The 20,064-nt window shown below is 42.2% G+C and overlaps 1 protein-coding gene across 1 annotated transcript; it reads left to right on the forward strand.

Moving 5' to 3' along the window:
• The first annotated feature begins 240 nt into the window (after positions 1-240).
• On the forward strand, positions 241-17,132 carry LOC129326518 (transmembrane protein 45B-like). Its single transcript, XM_054974717.1, has 6 exons — positions 241-312; positions 2,159-2,366; positions 4,792-5,004; positions 8,919-9,103; positions 14,066-14,211; positions 16,681-17,132. The coding sequence occupies exons 2-6, from the start codon at positions 2,180-2,182 to the stop codon at positions 16,772-16,774; spliced, it is 825 nt and encodes a 274-aa protein (XP_054830692.1). The 5' UTR covers positions 241-312; positions 2,159-2,179; the 3' UTR covers positions 16,775-17,132.
• Positions 17,133-20,064: the final 2,932 nt, after the last annotated feature.

Genomic DNA, 20,064 nt, shown 5'->3' on the forward strand with positions numbered 1-20,064 from the left:
CCATCTAGAGGTTGGCAAACCTAAAAAGGAAGCAATCAGATAATAAATATAGATGAAGATGGGAGGCAAAGAAAAGGTAGGTTGGTCAGTGGGTGAGAAGGAGAGAAGGAAGCAGGGAACATCAAGGATATGAGGAATGCCAATAGGAGCAAAAGGGGAATTGTGCAATGGGACCTGGCCCAGCCTGATTGGCACCATGTACATAAGCCCAGCCCAGCAACTGGCACTACATAACTTGGGCAGAATTTTCCTTTGGAGAGGCTGCCAGGCAGAAGGAAGGAGGGAAAGCTGAAGACGAGAAAGCAGTTAAAGGTAAGTTGTCTGGAGGATTGGAATGAGAAAAAGAAGCAGGCATAGGGAGAGGCTATGGGAGCTTTCAGGAAAGGGAAAGAAGAAATAGTGAGAAAGGGGGAAATAAAATGCCCCCCCAACTCCTTGCAGGTCCCCCACTTGTCTAATATAATGCAACTTTATATTACTTTGTGAAAAAAGTCAACTGGAAGAACCTACCACTGTTAAAAGAAATGTATCATCAAGTGATTTGATATGAGCATAAGAAAATAAGAAATTTGCTGGATCTCATCTGTGGTCCATCTAGTCCAGCATCCTGTTTCACACAACATTGGAACAGAGGCCAAGACAGAGTTGCCAGATTCCACCCATGTCAAAACTGGGATGTGCGTGAGGGGACAGGTTCTTATCTGTGTGGGCACATACGACCACATCTGCAGGCAATTATGTTGTGGTGTGACCCAATGTTTCCAGGTCATCACCAGGATTCACAGGTGCAGGTGCCTTTGAAGGAGGACTCATTGGAACCAGCCTGTGTCCAGGCCTGTCCCCCTGTTTCACCTCTGTTTCCCCTGTCAGCCAGGTGAGCAGTAGCGACACTGAGGGTGGGGGATCGCCCTCCCACAGTAGGGAGATAGCAACCCTGGGCCAAGGCCTTCCCCTGATGTTACGATAATGTTTTTTTTTTAAATTTTAATTCCCAAATAATCTCTGGAATCGATTTTGCATTTTTCACTGTCGCCACACACTGAGTTAACATTTTCATCAAGCTGTTCATTGCAACCTCACAATCACCATTTTCCTCTCAGTCTCAGCCACTTCAGACCCCATCAGCATATAGAATCATAGAATCATAGAGTTGGAAGGGGCCATACAGACCATCTAGTCCAATCCCCTGCCCAGTGCAGGATCAGCCTAAAGCATCTCTGACAAATATTCATCCAATACTGAAAGTTAGGGTTTATTTAAGTGTATATCACCTTACTACACTGCACTTTGGGAGGCATGTTGTTGTCCGCTCACCCAAATTTGTGGCAATCCTTCAGTAGCTCTTCACCATCTGTCTTGGTTTTCACCATCCTGAATAATTTGATACCATAAGCAAATTCAGCCAGTATGCTGCTCACCCCCAATTTGATGTAATTTATGAAATTGTACCAATACCAGTACTAATCCTTGTGGGATCCCACTGCTTACTGGAAATAATAGACACATCTAGAAAACTGCTATGATCATAAAGCCTGATTTGGATCTAGCTTGGAAATAATAGTCAGGGGTCAGAAAACAGACTGTGTGATATGTGTATGTACATGGCAGCTTTGTACTGTGTCTTGCTTTTTCAGAGGGAAAATGTTTCCAGCTATCAGGAATGAGTGGGGCTACCTGGTGACTGTGAATTAATATAAATACAAAATCCAGAAGTTTCTAGTCTGACAATTATGACCTGACATGCAGTGTTAACAAACGTTTAGCATACCTTAGCAACGTTTAAGGTGCTTTTCAATTTATTAGATATTAAAAGGAGCGAGGAAGTCTGTAGACTGCTTCAGTGAGAAAGACAGAACTCAATATATTGTTTTGTTGGAAATAATATTCTTCATAAAATTATTATACTAGGAGAGCAAACCAAAGCAGTTTTACTCAGAATCCTAATTAGGTCTATACAGTACGGCTTATGCCTAAATGGTCTAATGGTCTAATGATTACATTGTTGGTCCCTCTCTGCCATTTCCAAGGCTGCATCTGTCCAATAGAGAAGATCCATCACCTGCAGCAATTATCTTCTTGTGGATACAGGGGAATGTTCTTTAGATCTATAAGTAATAGATTCTTCCTAGACCTACCTTACTTAAAATGTTGTCTTTAGATTTTTGCAGAATAGAGAAAGATGGGAACTTTTGCAGGTCATGTTCTTCCAGGGAGTTTTTTCCTCCTCTTTGGCGTGTGGTGGTCTGTGAAGTATCCCTTGAAATATGTCTGTCAAAAGAAAAAGAACACTTCTTACCTTGGTTCCAAACAATTGCATCGCTTTGAATTTGCTGAGGGCATCTACAAAGCTCTATGTGCCCTTATTGGTAAGTGAGTTTCTTTGTTTGTACTTTCAAATAAATGTTGTTAGATTGAGCTGTCTGTCTTTACAGTAAAAATAAGCAGCAATCTAAGCAGAATATATATATATACTTATTAAAAGAGAAACCTATCGGTGTTGTTAACACTAAAGCAAATTATAGTGAAACGTGATGCCAGAAATCACTTTGTCTTTTAAAAGCAAGACACTTCCTGGGAAATTATAGAATGGATTCAGCTTGTGATTGAATATTGCATCGATTTAGCGGCTTATTGTAAAAGCCTTGAAATACATTGTTCATGAAATTAAGATGGGGTGCAAAAGATTATTGGCAAACATTATACATTTTAGTGTATACTTGGGAAAAAATCATCTCATTTTATCCATTTATCCAGGGTCCTTTGGTTTTTTGGTGACGTTACTCACTAGTATTGAGTACCACTAACTTTCTCAGGGCTTTCCCAAGTACTGAAGGGAAAATTAGTAGAAACTGGCACAACCAAATATATGAGTACTAACACTTTTCTAAAAAAAAATATATATATATATTTATTTATTTATTTATTTGATTTATACCCCGCCCTCCCCACAGATGGGCTCAGGGTGGCTGAGCACTGAATATATCTAATTCTCAAAGTGGTCAGATCTGTGGATACTTAAATCCAAATATTGGAGCCATAAACAGACAAGACAGAAATCTTTCTACAAGATCTGGAGAAAAATCTGAAATCTAAAGGGGAAAAACGACTGGGAGAACTAACCCCCACCCCCAATGATAAAAGCAGCACTTGACTTTAAGAAATAAATGCTCTCAGTGGCAATTGCTGGGCAACCTCACCAGTATTGCTCATTGAAGCCTTGGTTTCTGTCAGTAAAAGGCAGGGGAGGAGACAGGACCCTTTCTAGGCATGTTTTGGCTTTTGTGGGACAAGCCATCAGGACTATGTAACTTGCAAGACTCACCCAGGACTGGCTGCTTGCAACTGTTCAACAGCAGCTACCCCACAAAAGCCAGTGTGGTACAACGGTTAGAGTGTTGGACCATGAACTATGATATCCAGGTTTGAATCCCCATTCTGCCATGGAATTTTGCTGGGTGACCTTGTGCCACTCACACACTCTCAGCCTAACCTACCTCATCGTGTTGTTGTGAAAATAAAATGGAAGGAAAGGTTGAAAGTTGCATTGGGCTTACAGTCTGGGAAAAGGTGGGGTATAAATGAAGCAACTAAATAATAAATATAGCTGAAGATGGATGCAGATAAAAGATAAGTTGATTGGTGGGTAGGAAGGAGAGACAGAATCAGGGATATGGGGGTTGCTGGTGGGAGGAGGAAATAGTGTGAGGAATGGAAAACAGGAAAAATGAGGTACCCCCTACAAGTCCTTGAGGGTTTACCACAACACAACTGGACCTGTCCCCGGCAACTGGCCTTGCAAAACTGGGCCATAGTTTTCCCTAGTAGAGGATGCCAGAGGAGGGAAAATTGAAGATGGGATAGATAAAAGTAGTTTGGATGGTGGATGAGAAGGAAAGAAGGAAGCAGAAAAAGAGAAGAGGCTACTGGGGCTTTCAGGGAAGGGAAAGAAGAAATAGTGAGTGATGGGGAAATGAGATTTCCTCTGCAAGCCCTTGTTGGTTCTCCATTGCTCAGCTGGGCCCAGACCAGAAACTGATAGAGTTGCAGTGCCACCCTAAGCAGACAGAATTGCCAAGCTGGGCTTGGCAACCAATGGGAGGGTTGGGGATGAGGACAAGGTGGGGTACATTGTGGGCATGATAATGTCACATTTGGGGGAAATGTAGAAGTGTTGGTGGGTTGCTGAAGCTACCCTTCTAGATTCTCCTCTGAAGTGGTGTTGTCACAGCTGTGACACAGTGTTTTTTATTTCCCCCCTACTGCTGCCTGAAGCAGTAGTCAACATCAACAACAAAAGCTTGGCAGCCTTATAAGCTGAGTTCTACCCTTCTAAGTCCATTCATTCATTTATTCATTTATACCCCACCTTTCTTCCCAATGGGGGCTTAACACAGTTTATGTCATTCTCCTCTCCTCCATTTTTTCCTCACAATAACCCTTTGAGGTAGGTTAGGCTTAGAATGTATGACTGGCCCAAGGGCACCCAGCGAGCTTCCATGACAGAGTTGGGATTTGACCTTGGAAGTCTCAGATCCTAGTCCAACACTGTAGCCACTCCACCAAGATGGCTTCAGTGCTTAAGATGACACTGTTGCACTTGCTTTCTGGACAGTGTCCACAACTTTCTAAACTCTCAGGCAAAGAGGCACCTGCATATCTAGCTATTTCATCTGACCTTACAAGGACAAATATATCAGTGTATCACTGCCAGAATTCTAAGATTTATAAAGTGGCCAGTTCCCTAAATAAGAATCAAGAAGGCTACTGACGCACTTATTTTTTTACACACAGGTATGCTAGCTGAGCAGTTTGGTCCTGATGGACCTCAGCTGAAACTATACAATGATGAAAAGAAACAATGGGTGCGTCTTGTGAGATGGCAGCATACCACTATATATCTCTTTTATGGCATCTCAGGGGTCATGGACATGGTGGCTAGCAGAACTAAAGTGTTACCAGGAGCCATGGACAGGATGGTACTTTCACTAGCCTTGTTCGTGGAATGTGAGTTTAGCATATTGTTCATAAAGAGATTCTTTTCTGAACCCAAATGAAATTGCATAGATAAACATTTTTGGTTTATTAGAGTAACAATGTTTTGTATGAGACAAAAAATGCATCAAATGGCAGAACTGTCTATGAGTAAAATCCTAAGCAGAGTTACTCTGATCTAAGCCCATTGAAATCAATGGGCTGCATCCAGCAAGAGGCAGGTAAAGGCTTGTAACTGGAGCAGGTAGGGAGGTTGATTGACAGGTCCCTTCCCCGTTATGGCTAGCCTGAGAGAGAATGGCAGTTGGCAATAGAATGATGAGCCAACAGTTGGTGCTAACAGAAGGGGGGGGCGTTGACGGATTTAACTGAAGAGTTAGGGAGTTGGAACCTGGCATTTGACCAGAGAGGGTCAGCCAGAGAGCCCTTTGTATGAGGAAGAAAGAGAAAAGTGTACCCTTACAGTAAAAACATTAAGTTTATGAAAGACTTTTAGCCCTTGTACTAAAGTGAGATAGACAGCACTGAATTTTACTGATACACAAGAGAACCTGGAACTTGTAACAAACAGCAGAAGTGGGTAGAAAGGAGTCTTCCCTTTGGCCAAAGGAAAAGAGTTATAGCTTTGGTATAACTATAACTCCTGCCCAGTATCTGAAGAGGATTCTAACTCAGTGGAGTACCCTGAGGTCTGCAGTAAAAGGGAAGTAGTGTTGTGCATGTGTGTAAATTGGAGCACTTAACCTGTGAAGGAGCATCAAACAAAGAAAGAACTTTAAAGAGTTCAAGTGTTGCCAACACCATCTTCTCTCATTTAAGTTAGCAACCATAAGAAACATAACTGTACTAAGTGTTTTGTGCCTAACTCAAGTGAAGTAATCTGTGCAAATACTACTTACTGAAGTTTTAAGTATCTACCTACACTTCTACCTATCCAACCTACCTGTAAATAAACCATCCGTTTCCTTTTAAAACTCCATAAGCCTCATGTGCCAGTTTTATTTCTAAGGGAAACACAAATCCCTGATCCTCCCTCTATGTAAACTTGGCTGGGTAAACACACAACCTATATGTTCCTTAAGAGTAGGACAATAAAGAAAGTTGAAGCTACAAACACAACAATGCTACTAAAGTCTTCCCAGCCCAGTAAACAGCCTCATACACTTTGGGAGGAAAATTTTACCTCAGAGTACGGGAAGAACAGCCCAAGCTTGAATGAGCCAAGGGTTTGTGACATATGTAACTCTGCTTAGGATTTCTCTGCATTTCTTCTCTTCAACCATGCTATAACTTCTGTACTTCTATTTAATAATACTTTAAATAAATTAAACAGAAACCTGGTAGATAATACATTGTTTACTCATGAATAAGAATAGGATTAGGACTGCAGATACTGCCAAATGCTAGTCCTTCAAAATGTTCATACTGTGAGGTTCATTTACTTCTCTCCTTCCCTGCCTTAATGGAATGTTTTTACTTAACATAAGTGATCAAAACACCAAGCAATGGTTCTGTGCCTTTTACCACTATACTTTCTTCACACAAGTAGTTTAGTCTTTCTCCCTCTAGATGCTTTTACCACAACCATTACACAGCTAGCATGTGTGCCTGACCTTCTTAGTATGAGAGTACCTAACATCGTTATCTCTACTGCAGACATAAAGGCAAGTGGGAAGATATATTTTCCTCTCCTTTAGAGGTTCTATAGATCTGAACACCTCCTGGTGTCACTGTATACACTTGAGCTTCTTGATACAAAATTGAAATTGTATGTGTGACATCCTCCCACCCCACGCCCTGGCTAGATCTACCACCCATGCATTCACTGTTGTGAGAGATCAGGCTACGGTTACCAGCCCCCTCATTGGGGATGGGGGATCCCCCACTCCCAGCTTCCATCCCTCACTGTTACCCAAATGGAGGGGTCTCCTTGCAAATTGGGGGAATTAGCATGCAAGGAAACGAGCTAGCAAAAGGGGGTAACAGGGACCTCCACCTATTTATACCAGGTCCCTTCCCTCAGAGGACTCTCGGAATGACCGAGCGGGTGTCTAACAAAAATTATTTTATTAAAGGGGCATCAAAAACAATTATGCAAGAACATACACCACACACATACAGAGTTGCCTAGGAAAAGCAGAGAGGAGGTCGAATAGAGTTTTGGGAGTTTTAAGTTACTTTACCAGTCCAGAACAGGAGCAGCTTGATGTTCAGTGTTTTGTGGCAAGAAGAGAGGGGGGGGGGCTCAGATATGCAGTCTGAAGGTGTGCATAGAATCCCAGAGCACACACACACAATTATGACGGAGGGTAGCCCAATTATACTGTGGAACATACCCTGGGGAAGGATAGTGTCTTCTACTCCCCAAAAATAACTTAATGACTGTCTATGGAGGTGAGACAAAGAACAGGGAAAGCTTTGATTTAGCTTTCCTGGGAGAAACTAAAGTTATCAGTGATGATTAATGAACTGTGATGGCTGGATGGAAGCAGCTATCAGAGCCCTGAATAGCCTTGATTGGGAGAGTGGATAAGGAAAGATCAGCAGGGTGTGGAGGAGATTAATTCAGAAACTTCTCGAATACCCTATTTTTTGAATTCTTGTGCATTTCCAGGGCATGGAGAGGCAACTAGTCAGCCTGACACACATTCTAGTAGTTTTCCATACTCCAGCCAGAGCTGGCAACTGCATTCTGCCTAGTCAGGTCATTTGGTGCTTGATGCACATGGGGGGGAAAGGGACTTATGATATTCCATATTCATAAGCTTCTCTTTCCAATATAATGAAGAGGCCTGACTGCTAACACCACCTTTCACCTGACTGATGGGTTTGTGCAGGGCTCATTTTGAGGGGGAACGAGCAGGAATGCAGTTCCAGTAGTTCCCCAAAGAGGTCACATGACCAGTGGCCCCTCCCATCTGACTCTCAGCCATTTTGGGCCTGTTTCGGCATGGATTGGGGCCAAAATGTCCCGGATCGGGCCACTGATGGCTGGTGGATCGCTCTCCCACTCAGCAGCGGCTCAATCCTGATCATTTGTGGGCCATTTTCAGAACTTTTTGCCATTTTGGGCCCAATTTCAGCCCTGAATAGCCAGGATTGGGTCCAAAACAGTCAGGACAGGTGATGTCAGGGGGTGTGGCATATGCAAATCAGTTATGCTAATGACACACTTCCAGTGATGTCAAGGGGCATGGCATATGCTAATGAGTTATGCTAATGAGTTCCTCCAACTCTTTTTCTATGAAATGACCCCTGGGTTTGTGTGTATATATGGGAGTGGGACTGGAAACTCTAGCACATGCTCCTGCACTCTCTGGAGCATTCCTATGTGGTGCTGGGAATGATGTCGTTTGCATTGCAATGCAGAAGTGATGGGTTTCACTGTGGACCGATTCAGTAAAAATCAGCACCCGAAACCAGCACCCGAAACCAGCATCATGCCAGGAATGACATTATTCCCAGTGTGACACCAGAGCATTCTGGAGTGCACATGCTGCAAGCATGCACAAAGTAAGATCCCATCAGCGTGCCCCCCCAATGACTCCACATCCTCAGCTTTCAGCTGGGGGCAGGGTCTGGAAAACTCTAGTTCTGACCATTCCCAAAGCTACCCAGAAGTAACAAAGGATAGCTCTAGAAAACACTCTATGGTAAAGCCAGACGTTCTTACTATACTTTCAGGAAGCTGAAAGAACTCTTGCCAGAACTCTATGATAAGAACTTCCTATAAGCTGATGGAGCTTTATTTTCTTCTTAATTGTTCTCCTGGGATACTGTTTCCCCTCTCCCCCCGCCACAACCCTCCCAACCCTTGCCACTGTGTGGCAACCCTAGGAGTCCAGGGATGGGTCCATCTCCAGATGGTATGATTTATAAACAAATCCAGGAGGAAAAAAACCTGATTCCTCTCATTCAATTACCAGCTTTTCAGTTATATTATCATATTCAAAATCAAGTCATGTTGGAACGCCACCTTCATCAATTACTCCTGCCAGCCATCACTGGAGCAGCAGTCTGCATATTCCTGGAAATCCTGTTCAATGACGTTGTAGTCTTCAAGATATTGAAAACAAGTCTCTGCATATTGCAAGGGAGCTGGTTATGGCAGGTGAGTCATTCAGCCACTCCACGGAGTAAAGTTTGAAGCCTTCCTCCAGTCTGAGGGACCTTCCTCCCACTCTTATTCTATCTGAAGAACTACCTAAGTGGGAGGAAGGCTCCTGTAGTCTAAGGGAGGATTCTGTCTGTTATGTTCGACTTCGTTATGACTTTTATGCATGGAAAACACTGAACTAATTAGATGTTTTTGGCAGAGGGAGGGTAATGTGTAGTTGGGAAATATTATTCCTGGGGGAACAGCCTCAAAGATCAGATTTCCAAATATTAGGAAAATAGATTGGCCCCAATACAGACAAATTTTCTGAAGGACTGTAGCATGCTCTACGTTCAACTGGCCTGGAAATAACCTGAACTTTTCACAGTTGGTGTACAACAATGGAGATTGTTTGTAAGTGCCCTGGGCTTCCCTGAGCACCAGGCGAAGCCTGAAACAACTTCACTGGTTGCTTGTGTGTTTGTGGGCTGTTTAAGGGGCTGGCTCTTACCCATACAGCTCTTCATGACCTGAGTCTGCATATTTGAACAGCTACTTTTTCCTTTATAAACTCACATGCCTGCTTGGTTTTCCGAGCAGCTTCTTTTGACTGTGCCATCTTCCTGCCAGATTCTCCATCAGGTAAATAGCTTTCTGCAATAGCCCCTCTTCTGTCGAATGGCCTGCCTGAGGAGATTCACAGGACTTCTTTTTTTGTTTTAATAAAATTTTATTGGTGAGTGGAAAAAAGAAAAGAATATTCAAATTTAACACATATAATCCCATTTCCCCACCTCTATCCCCCACCCTTTTCCTCCCCCCTCCCTATTGACTTCCAACAGCTTTCCAACCCTTAACCCTTCTTATTGCTTAAATCTATTTCATTTACATTTTCCTACCCTCTATAAATCATAATAACTCTTACTCTAAGCACATTCTGATTCTTTTACATAGACTCTATCCATATAATATATATCGTGTCAATAAAGCATAACCATATAGCTTAGTATATAGCAAGGATCACAGTGTCTCTTACTTTAAACATGTTCTATTTCTTTTAAACATATACTCCATCAAATATACTATCAATATAGTATATATTATAAAACATATATTGTATGCTATGCCACCAATGTAACACAGCACACAACATAGTATAACACAGAAACCTGATATTGTATTAAAAGGACTTCTTTGATATTATTCAAAAACATTCTGCAAGACAGTTCTTTTTCAGAGGGCCTTTGGAATACGGAAAGGTTACGGCAGTATTTAAAGTTAAAGAATGTTTAATAGAATTGGTTATAAGTTGGCTCGAGCATATGGATGAAGTAGGATATAAATTTTTAAAGAAATGTCTACTTGTTATCAACATATTTAATCCATTTACTGGATAGAGGTGGTAGATTACATTCAGTTGGGTAAATTTTCAGTTTCTAGAATGAGTCCTCCCTCGTTCCATTGCTGAAGCTACCACCACATCTAAGTTCTACGTTAAGGACCAAGAGACACTGGGATAAGAAACACTGGTCTCCCTTTTACAAAGCTTCTGTGCTTAGTTGTATAGATATAACTTCAGCTACTTTACCTTCTATCCTGAGGAGGGGTCCATAGGAATAGCCTTGGATCCAGTGATGCCCAAGTGGAAGCGCAAACAGGCTTGGTACAGTTCTGCTTGATCTTATGCCACACCTAGCATTTTCCTTGTAGTACCCAGAAAGTGCCTGCACAGCATCTATGTTTAACTTTGCACAAGGGGCTAGTGTGAGTTTTTTTCACACTTCTGCTTGTGCAAGGACCCTCGCACATGTAGAAATCTTCTAGTCTGTCCAAGCTATACAGCTCTATCAGCATAAGAGTTCTCTCTCACACCCATCTGGTATTCCGTTTTTGAATTATTATGTATAAGTTCTACGGCCATTCATTGTGTTTTCTGTTTGGCTATGTGTTAAACACTTATCTGCAACTATGTATATTTGCACTGAGGCTGTAAGAAAAAAATCCAATGTGCATCATCAAGTACAGGATGATTTGAAATGCAATTGTAAATTAACCTTGCTGTTTGGCCACTAACTGACTGAAAAGTCCAATAGAAATGCATTCAAAATGCCTGTTACTCTACTTGTTGGGAATCCGATATATGTGGTTTTAAACGGCATTCACATTTTCTGCTTGTGTACTGACAGCAGGAGAAGGTCTGACAAAGTACTTCAAGCAGTCCTTATGAAAGGATGGATGAATATTTGTCAGAGATGCTCTAGGCTGATCCTGCACTGGGCAGGGGGTTGGACTAGATGGTCTGTATGGCCCCTTCCAACTCTATGATTCTATGATAGGATGGGTTAAGCCTATAGGAAAAGAAAATCACCACCAACACAAAGGAGTTAAATAGGAGAGAATTGGAATTATGTTTAAAATTGGGTCTAGACAGTATGGTGAATTTGCTCCGGGGAGAGCTTTTCAGCCACTATGGTTTTGCTTAGTGAATCTGTATGTGATGGGGGATATAACACAAAAAGACCCTCAACATTCTTTAATTACTGTAGAAGTTTCATGAGTGGGTCATTTACCTGCACAGGTAAGACAAGTGCTTGCAGACTGTGTGAGAGCAGTAGACAGTTCTGCAGCTGAGATGGGCAGAAAGAGATGGGGGTCAGTGCTGAAGGCTGGCTGAAGCACTGTGGGGTGCTGAGTCTCTCTGAGGATGCTGGGTAGTGGATCTGATGCTATAGAGGACTGCCTGTTTGCTTCCATTTATGTCCTGCACGTACATTCAATAAAACAAATCTTAAGTCTCCACCATGTAGTCATTCGAAGGGAGCCAAACTTGATAGCATCACCCATGGAATTTTTCACATGTGGGCTTAGAGCAGTATTTTTAACAACATTCGATTTATATACTGCCCTTCAGGACAGCTTAATGCCACACTCACAGCAGTTTACAAAGTGTGTCATTATTATCCCCACAACAATCACCCTGTGAGGTGGGTGGGGCTGAGAGAGCTCCGTGTGACTGACCCAAGGTCAATAAGCTGGCTTCAAGCGGAGGAGCAGGGAATCAAACCTGGTTCTCCAGATTAGAGTCCCATTGCGCTTAACCACTATACCAAACTGGCTCTCTTTTCTTTTTTCTTTTCTGACTGACCTTTTAAACTGGAAGGACTGCAGTATGCACCTGGACTGAAACATTTAGTATTCTAAAACCAAAAAGTCTTACAGTGTACTCTCCAATAAATGCAAACACTTAAGCATACATTGAGATGTAACTATGCAACCCCTTCATATTTGGATCAAGTTAATTAAGGATAATGTTTCTTCAATGCATCTGAGAGAAAACTCCATTATAATGAGGAACCTCATTAGGTTCAGTGGTTGAGGAGTGCAATTGTACTGCCTGATCTCATGTAATTTGGAAGCAAATCGTGCATAAGGTTGCAGCCTAAGACTTATCTTTACTTTTTGACAAGCCTCTTTGGTTTTCCTGTCCTGTTATTATCAATATCAGTCATCAATAATGATTAAAATAGCACAATAGCCAGTGGTGTGTGAATCCTCTCTGCATGAGTATGTGTGTTGCCAAATACATGTCCAGCTTCAATAAAATGCATATGAAATATGATTTGGCAAGAATGGCGCCAGGATTCTGATTTAGTTCATATCGTTTAAATATGTTTTGAAAAGCAAAAGTTACCTTTTATCTGGTAAGAAATATCTTCAGTGCCATGGACGAATTGAGTGTTGCATTCCTTTTTTCAGGGGATTCCTTTGTCAATTAAGACTTTCACCTTCTTTTGTTGTTCGTTGAAAATTCCTCTTAAGAAGCTTTAAAGCAAACTTAAATGTCAAAATTACTTTCCCTGGCTCTTTCTTTGGCTATTTCCACATGGCTTACTGCTGCTCGTAACAACACAGAAGATCGCTCAAATAATGCAGTAAGCCGTGTGGAAATGGCCTTTTTCTTTTTTTTCAGCTTAGTGTTATTACATTTTTTTAAAAAATATTGCTTGCAATTAATAGTCAATTTCTTATTTTACATTTACATTTTAAATCAGATGTTTGTCGTTTGGGGCAAAGTTTTCTGCTTTTGAGATATACTTCTAAACCAGCCAGAGTTGAATCTAAGCAGTGGGGCTCCCACACAGGCAAGTAACTGCTGAGTGTGCAGGAGAAGGGCACAGTCAACAAGCAAAGGCACTGCTCGATGGCAACTTCCTGCAATCCCAGTTGGGAACTGTAACATAGAACCAGGAGCCTGGGATATAGCCCAGGAAAAGGCAGTCAACTGTTTCTTTCACAGTCTGCGCATAGCTGTTCCCTGCTAACTCTGTAGACTGGTGAATCAGTGCGAGCTGAAGGAAAATGTACAATATTGGTAAAAAGGTAAAGGTAGTCAGTCCCCTGTGCAAGCACCAAGTCATTACTGACCCATGGGGGGATGTCGTATCATGATGTTTTCTTGGCAGACTTCTGTTATGGGGTGGTTTGCCATTGCCTTCCCCAGTCATCTACACTTTACCCCAAGGAAACTGGGTACTCATTTTACCGACCTTGGAAGGATGGAAGGCTGAGTCAACCTTGAGCCAGGTATCTAAACCCAGCTTCCGCCAGGATCGAACTCAGGTTGTGAGCAGAACTTGGGCTGCAGTACTTCAGCTTACCACTCTGTGCACCATTGTTTTAAATATTTATTGTGTTTTTGAGTGCTTTTAATGTTTATTTTGCTTATCTTTACTTCAATAACCCTCTGAGAAGGAGCCATTAATGTACCCATATTATAGACAAGGAGCGGAGAATAAGTGATAATGATTTCTCCAAGGACATACATAACAGAGCTGAACCATAGATCTGAGCACCAACACTCTCTCCATTGCAGCACAGAGAGCTCTGCATGGCATGAGCACAATATTGTAAACCACAGATATAAAATTAACTTTTCTAAATAGATTGATGCCTTATCCTTTTTTTTTAATTTGACAGATGGCATTTGTATTTGATCCTCCAAGTGGGAGTCCAGAGTGGAACCAAATGGATCATGATAATGTGATGTTCCTTACAATGTGCTATTGTGGGAATTTTGCATTTGCACTTACTATAACGATTGTGAATTATACTATGGTGACCTGGTAAGTTAATTGTTCTTCTGAACTGCTGTTGTTAAGGACTCTGTTTTGCTTGCCAGAGTGTACAGAGTTTAAAATTAATTTGGTTCAACTGAAGAAAAATGGATTCCAGTTATGGAGGATTCTAAAATCACAGACGTGATGTGAAAGACCTCTACCGGAGACCTAGGCCCTTTTCACACTACTTACTTTCTTCCGGAACATCGCGAAATGTAGCGCAAAAAACGTGGAAGATAGCATCTTCTCGTGAGAGTTTTGCACAACATCGCGCAAAACTGTTGCGAGAAGACGCTATCTTCTGCAGTTTTTGCACTACATTTCGCAGTGTTCCGGAAGCAAGTAAGTAGTGTGAAAAGGGCCCTAGAAAGATACTGTCGATCAGAGAAAACTTTGATAGATTAATTGTTTTTTAGAGTTATGTGTTTATTAGCATCCTTTCATTGAATCTGTGGCTTTTCAAGCAGCTTACTGGGCTTAGCGTGTGGTCTACAAAGAAAAACAAAAGTTTTACATTTTAAGTTAACAGTGATTTTCTCATTCTTCCAGGAGACACAACAACTAAGGGTGTATAATTTGGCTCGGGAATAATGAGTATATACTCAAAAATAGATATTTGGAAATATTTGTGTATATCCAGCATATTCAGATATATCCGGATAAACTGGTATTTATATTACCGAATTATCCAGATATATTCAGGAGTATCAGGGAATTGCATTTTAAAGGTCGCAGCAGCTGGTTCCCCTCCTTTTGCAGGCTTCCCAAGCCTCCCAGGCAACAGGAGGAGGGGGGGAGGCAGCATTACTATTTGGGTCTGTGTCAGGGTCAATGTTGCTTGCTTGCCATATGCCAGGGCTAGTTGCTGCCTTGATATTACTGGATTGCTAGATTGGATGCTAGGATTCTCTGGTTTAATGTTGGTTCTGTTGGGCTTGTGATGGTGTCCCTTGCTTCAGTTTGGTTCTGCTGGGATTCTCTGGTTTGACTTTGGTTCTGCTGGGATTCTCTGATTTGAAGTTGGGCTTGCATTGGCCCTGGGTTCTGCCTTGCATTTTTGAGTGATGCAAGTTCTTAAGGGCTTGCAACAGTGTCCCTTGCCTTAGTTTAGTTCTGCAGGGCTTCTCTGGTTTGATAATGATTTCCTGGGATCCTCTGTTTTGACTCTGGTTTGGCATTGGTTCTGTTGGGCTTTGTTGATTTGGTTTGCATTGGGACTGGCTTTTGGCCAGAGGTTGCTCCTGTGCATGTGGTTAAGGTTTCTTTGCCCTGGAAACAACAAAGAGTGGCTGGGGGCACCTTGTTCAGAGGCCGGTAGAATTAGCCCCCTGGGTCCAAATGTCTTGAAACTTGGGGGTTCTTTAGTGGACAGGAAGGACTAGGTTCCATGTCATTTTGGTGAGGGTTGCATGAAAAATGCCCCCCAGCCTTCTGAATAGTTTCCGCCATAGGGAATAATCGACCAAATATATTCAGGATTCTCTTATAAAACTGTGCATCCCTAGTAACAACCCCTTAAGCTTTCCCTGAAGTTCTGCTGGGTTACCTTACCTGTTCTCAGAACTTAAAATAAACCATAGAACAGAAACAGTACAACAGAGCCTCTGAGAACTCCAGCATTCCCTCCTATCCCTGAATAACTGCAAGCAATCCATACACAATGGTTGTTGGGGGTTTTCCGGGCTGTATTGCCGTGGTCTTGGCATTGTAGTTCCTGACGTTTCGCCAGCAGCTGTGGCTGGCATCTTCAGAGGTGTAGCACCAAAAGACAGAGATCTCTCAGTGTCACTGAGAGATCTCTGTCTTTTGGTGCTACACCTCTGAAGATGCCAGCCACAGCTGCTGGCGAAACGTCAGGAACTACAATGCCAAGACCACGGCAATACAGCCCGGAAAACCCCCAACAACCATCGTTCTCTGGCCGTGAAAGCCTTCGACAATACAATCCATACACACATGGGATCGGGAGCATGGGCTGCTGTGACAAAAAGTTGCATCCTGTGAGGCGTTACATATCTTGGATCTGCAAATCAAAGAATCTTTTCTGCCAGTAAAGCCAAAGGCAAGGGGTTGTGGCTGTTGTGTTTTTGATCTACATGCTAGTCCAGCTAATTGGTTTATTGTTGCATTGCATAAAAGGGCCAAGGTCTTTGCTCTTATTTCGGCACAATGTTGACAGGTGAATGAATTAGATCCCACTGCGTTATGACTCTGGTGAAGAACATTCTTTGTTAGCTTTCATTTGCAGAGAACTATTTGGTCATCCCTTTTCAAATGTTGTTGCCTGACTAAACAAAATGCTCATTGTTCTGACAGGAGGAATATATATATAGGTAAAGGGTCTGTGTCACGCGACTCCTATACACATTAACATGGCATCTCACATCAGAATGCTCAGCCTCGTACTTGCTCCTTACTTGATTTAGAAAATGTGCAGACATTGTATGACACACACCTTGTTTTTTCCCTCTTCAGGATAGTTCATTCAAAAATGAAACAGGTTTCAACAATGGAAGTCGGATTATTGAAAATGGCCGAGCATGACCAGGAGTCAGAAGATGAGATCTAATTTCACATACATATTTTCTTGCAGTTATACTTTTTCCACTCTGAAGCTCCACTGGCACTCTATACCAACCCATTTTGGCTTACGCCATCTGTGCATGTACCCTCTATCATGTTTTGTAATTCCATCTAATTTTATGTATGTGTGTTGTGCACTGTCAAGTTGCTTCCAACTTATGTTGATCCAATGAATGAAAAAACTTCAAAATGTCCTATCATTGACAGCCTTGCTCAGATCTTGCAAACTGGAGGACGTGGCTTCCTTTATTGAGTCAAGCCATCTCATTCTGGGCCTGCCTCTTTTTGTACTGCCTTAAATTTTTTCTCTGGCCCTTTGACTTTTTGGATTGGGTACAATAAACCTGAATAAAAGAAATACATGGAATGGATCTCCTTTCCTTCTGCACTGCCTGAAAAGTAGTTTTTAAGAGGTGGGAAGATCCTTGGGAACACTGTAAGGGCTTGTAGTTCAGAGGGGAAGGGATAGAAATCATGCTCCTCATTTGGATCAGATCTTTTGCAAACTGAGCAATAGTTCATGTAAAGGAGGCAATTTCTGCATACACTAGAGGCTTCAGGGGAAAGGAGGGGCATATTTATTCTGCTAACTTGTTGTGTTCTTATCATAATTCATTGGATTCCTTCTGGACCCAGTTCATACAATAAGGTGACCCCCCACACACACACACACCATATGAGCTCCATGGATCTACAGGGAGCTGCTGGCCATCTTGTGACCTTTCTGTAATTGTGCAAATTGTTCGTGAAAATGGGACCTCTACTTGGAGGTGTTAATGCAGTTACCATGATCCATGCAATCAAGACAGTTGAGTCAACAGCCCCCAAGGGGAGGTACCTACCAAATGGCAGATTGGACCCAGACTAATGTTTATGTGGGTGCAAGGATCTAGGCTAGACATCTCCGTAGGCACAAGGATTTCTTCCTGTGGAATGCAATTTTCCTGCCTCCCCCCTCCTGTGGCAGCCCCTAAAGTCCCCTGAAATCCTGTTTCGGGGGTTGCTTCTCTTATAAGAACAAGATTGGGGGGAGGTGGCTGGACAGGGAAAATCACATTCCATAGGCAGAAATCCTTGAGCCTGCAGAGATGTCTAGTCTGGATGTAAGCTGTCACTAAGTGCATGCAGTTTTGCTGCCAGCTTCCTGGGTTTCCCACATGTTTTCCAGGCACTTTAGCAGACGTTCCATTATGTATGAGCAAAAGCTCTGAAATGATGACGTTGAGAAGGCTGCAGTACAGGGGGCTTGTCTATCATTTCAATTCAATGTTCTGAAATCTTGGGCTGCTCTCCTTTTATTTGCTCGTACAAGGGAGAAATGACTGTATGTCTGGTACTTGGGGAACATTTTCTCCAGACAGTCCCCCAAAATACCAGACTGTCCATGTGAAAACCAAACACCTGGCAACCCTAAATGAGAATGAGATAGAATGCAGGGAATGAGCCTCCACCTATGACCTAGATCATCCCCCTCACACCTGGGTTACGCAAGCACCCTATCTATGCTTATTTCTCTGGGAACAAATAGCTCAAAGTTTCAACAAGTTTCTCAGAGATTTCTTTTGTGGCCTGAGAAGCCTAAACCAAAATTTAGCTGAGAAATGGGCTAGGATTGGGACAGTTTCTTGACAATTAGCAATAGCTATGAATGCATAGTCTCACGACCACCAGAGATATATGTGTGGGGTTTCTCTCTCTTCCTGGAAGGAGCCTATTGGCAACACAATGGGGAGACTTCCATCTCTTCTCCCTTAGCAAATTCAGGGTGAAGAAAGTATTGTAAAATATGGCCAGCCAATATCTGACATATGTACATTTTAGCTCCTCCACCACCACCCTTCCCTAAATCCCACCATACTCGTTTTCAAAAAGTCCAGAACCAAGAGCAGAACTGACCCACAATTAAGACCATTGGAATACAGTAAACAAACCAGAAACTATAAACAGTCCGCACGCATATTTAACCAGGATGTGTTACATTATTTATGACACTTTTTGAGAGTGTTTTTTCCCCCAAGACGTCAAGCTTCCAGAGAAATCCCAAGATGTCTCTTTCATAGAGTTTGGTACCCTCGAGACCTTTTACTTATTAAAGATTGTCTGCAACACTTAGCTTCCCTAGTAATAGCTATAAGTAAATCTTCTTTATATGATATGTGTTTACTTGAAGTTTGCTCAAGCACCGTCTGATACCACATTGCCAAGCATAACCATATGCCATCCTAAGGCAGCAAGGGACATTAAGCAGATATTCATTAACCATAGAAACATTTGGGCTCTTCCAACTTTTACTGGGGTTCCATTCGGTTTCCTCCTGAAGCAGTAAACCGGGGGATACAGATAGCTTATGAATTACTGGTAGCTCGCTGGGTGCTGCAGAGCAGTTTGTATGTGTCCCCCCCCCCGCCCCGAAGACCTGTGAAAAGATCTGCTGTAGGCTTTTTTACAAAAAGGTTTTATTTCATAAAATTTGTTCTCTGTGCTGCCTAGGGGGTTGCCAGATTTAAAACAAAAAACAAAAAACTAGGCACGCTTGATAAAATTTTGTTGACCAGTAAGCATGCATAAAATAAAAAAAAGAAAAGTGCCCTGTCCTTGAGTCCAGTAGCACCTTTAAGACTAACCAACTTTACTGTAGCATAAGCTTTCGAGAAACACAGTTCTCTTTGTCAGATCTCTTCTGTCCTTGAATAGAATCTTGTGTGTGCAAATGGGACAAGAATTGTTCTCCAGGAAGGTGGCAACCCTAACCAGGATCTACCCAATCCTAGTCTTATATTCTCTAACCTCTTATTATACCACATGCAACCACATACAGGGGGTTCTGGGTTTTAAATAGTGTGCAGCAGGTAGAAATTCAACTGACAAAGCTTACAATAGGTTAAGTTTTCTTTATGCTTTTTTATATCTTCTCAAAAGCAAGACCACTGAGTTCTTGCTCATATTATGGTCTCTAGGGGACAAGTAACAAAATGAAAGCATATATTTAGGTGTTGCACATGTTTTGCCACAACTGCTGGTTCACATCAGTTCCTCAGTCTCTTTCAGCTCCCCTGCTTCCCCCCTATCAGCTTTATTCAGTCTTGGGTGGGGGGCATAACATGGCATCAGCATCTTTGCACAGATCTTTACATATAGCATGCATAGAAAACTAGCATGCCAGAGAAAAGACTACGCTGGAGTTCTTCTCTCTGACATCCAGTTTTCTATGTGCAGAAGGATTTATTTGTTTTACTCCATTTATACCACACTTTTCTCCCCATTGGGAACCCAAAG

Source organism: Eublepharis macularius, chromosome 3 (assembly GCF_028583425.1).
Source record: "Eublepharis macularius isolate TG4126 chromosome 3, MPM_Emac_v1.0, whole genome shotgun sequence".
NCBI classification, from domain to species: domain Eukaryota; kingdom Metazoa; phylum Chordata; class Lepidosauria; order Squamata; family Eublepharidae; genus Eublepharis; species Eublepharis macularius.

Excerpts from the sequence above, each read along its gene's own strand:
- LOC129326518 (XM_054974717.1), top strand. The coding sequence starts at position 2,180 with ATGGGAACTTTTGCAGGTCATGTTCTTCCAGGGAGTTTTTTCCTCCTC. Across the intron at positions 2,367-4,791 it reads AGCTCTATGTGCCCTTATTG|GTATGCTAGCTGAGCAGTTT; the intron begins GTAAGTGAGTTT and ends TTTTACACACAG. Across the intron at positions 5,005-8,918 it reads ACTAGCCTTGTTCGTGGAAT|CTTTTCAGTTATATTATCAT; the intron begins GTGAGTTTAGCA and ends TTCAATTACCAG.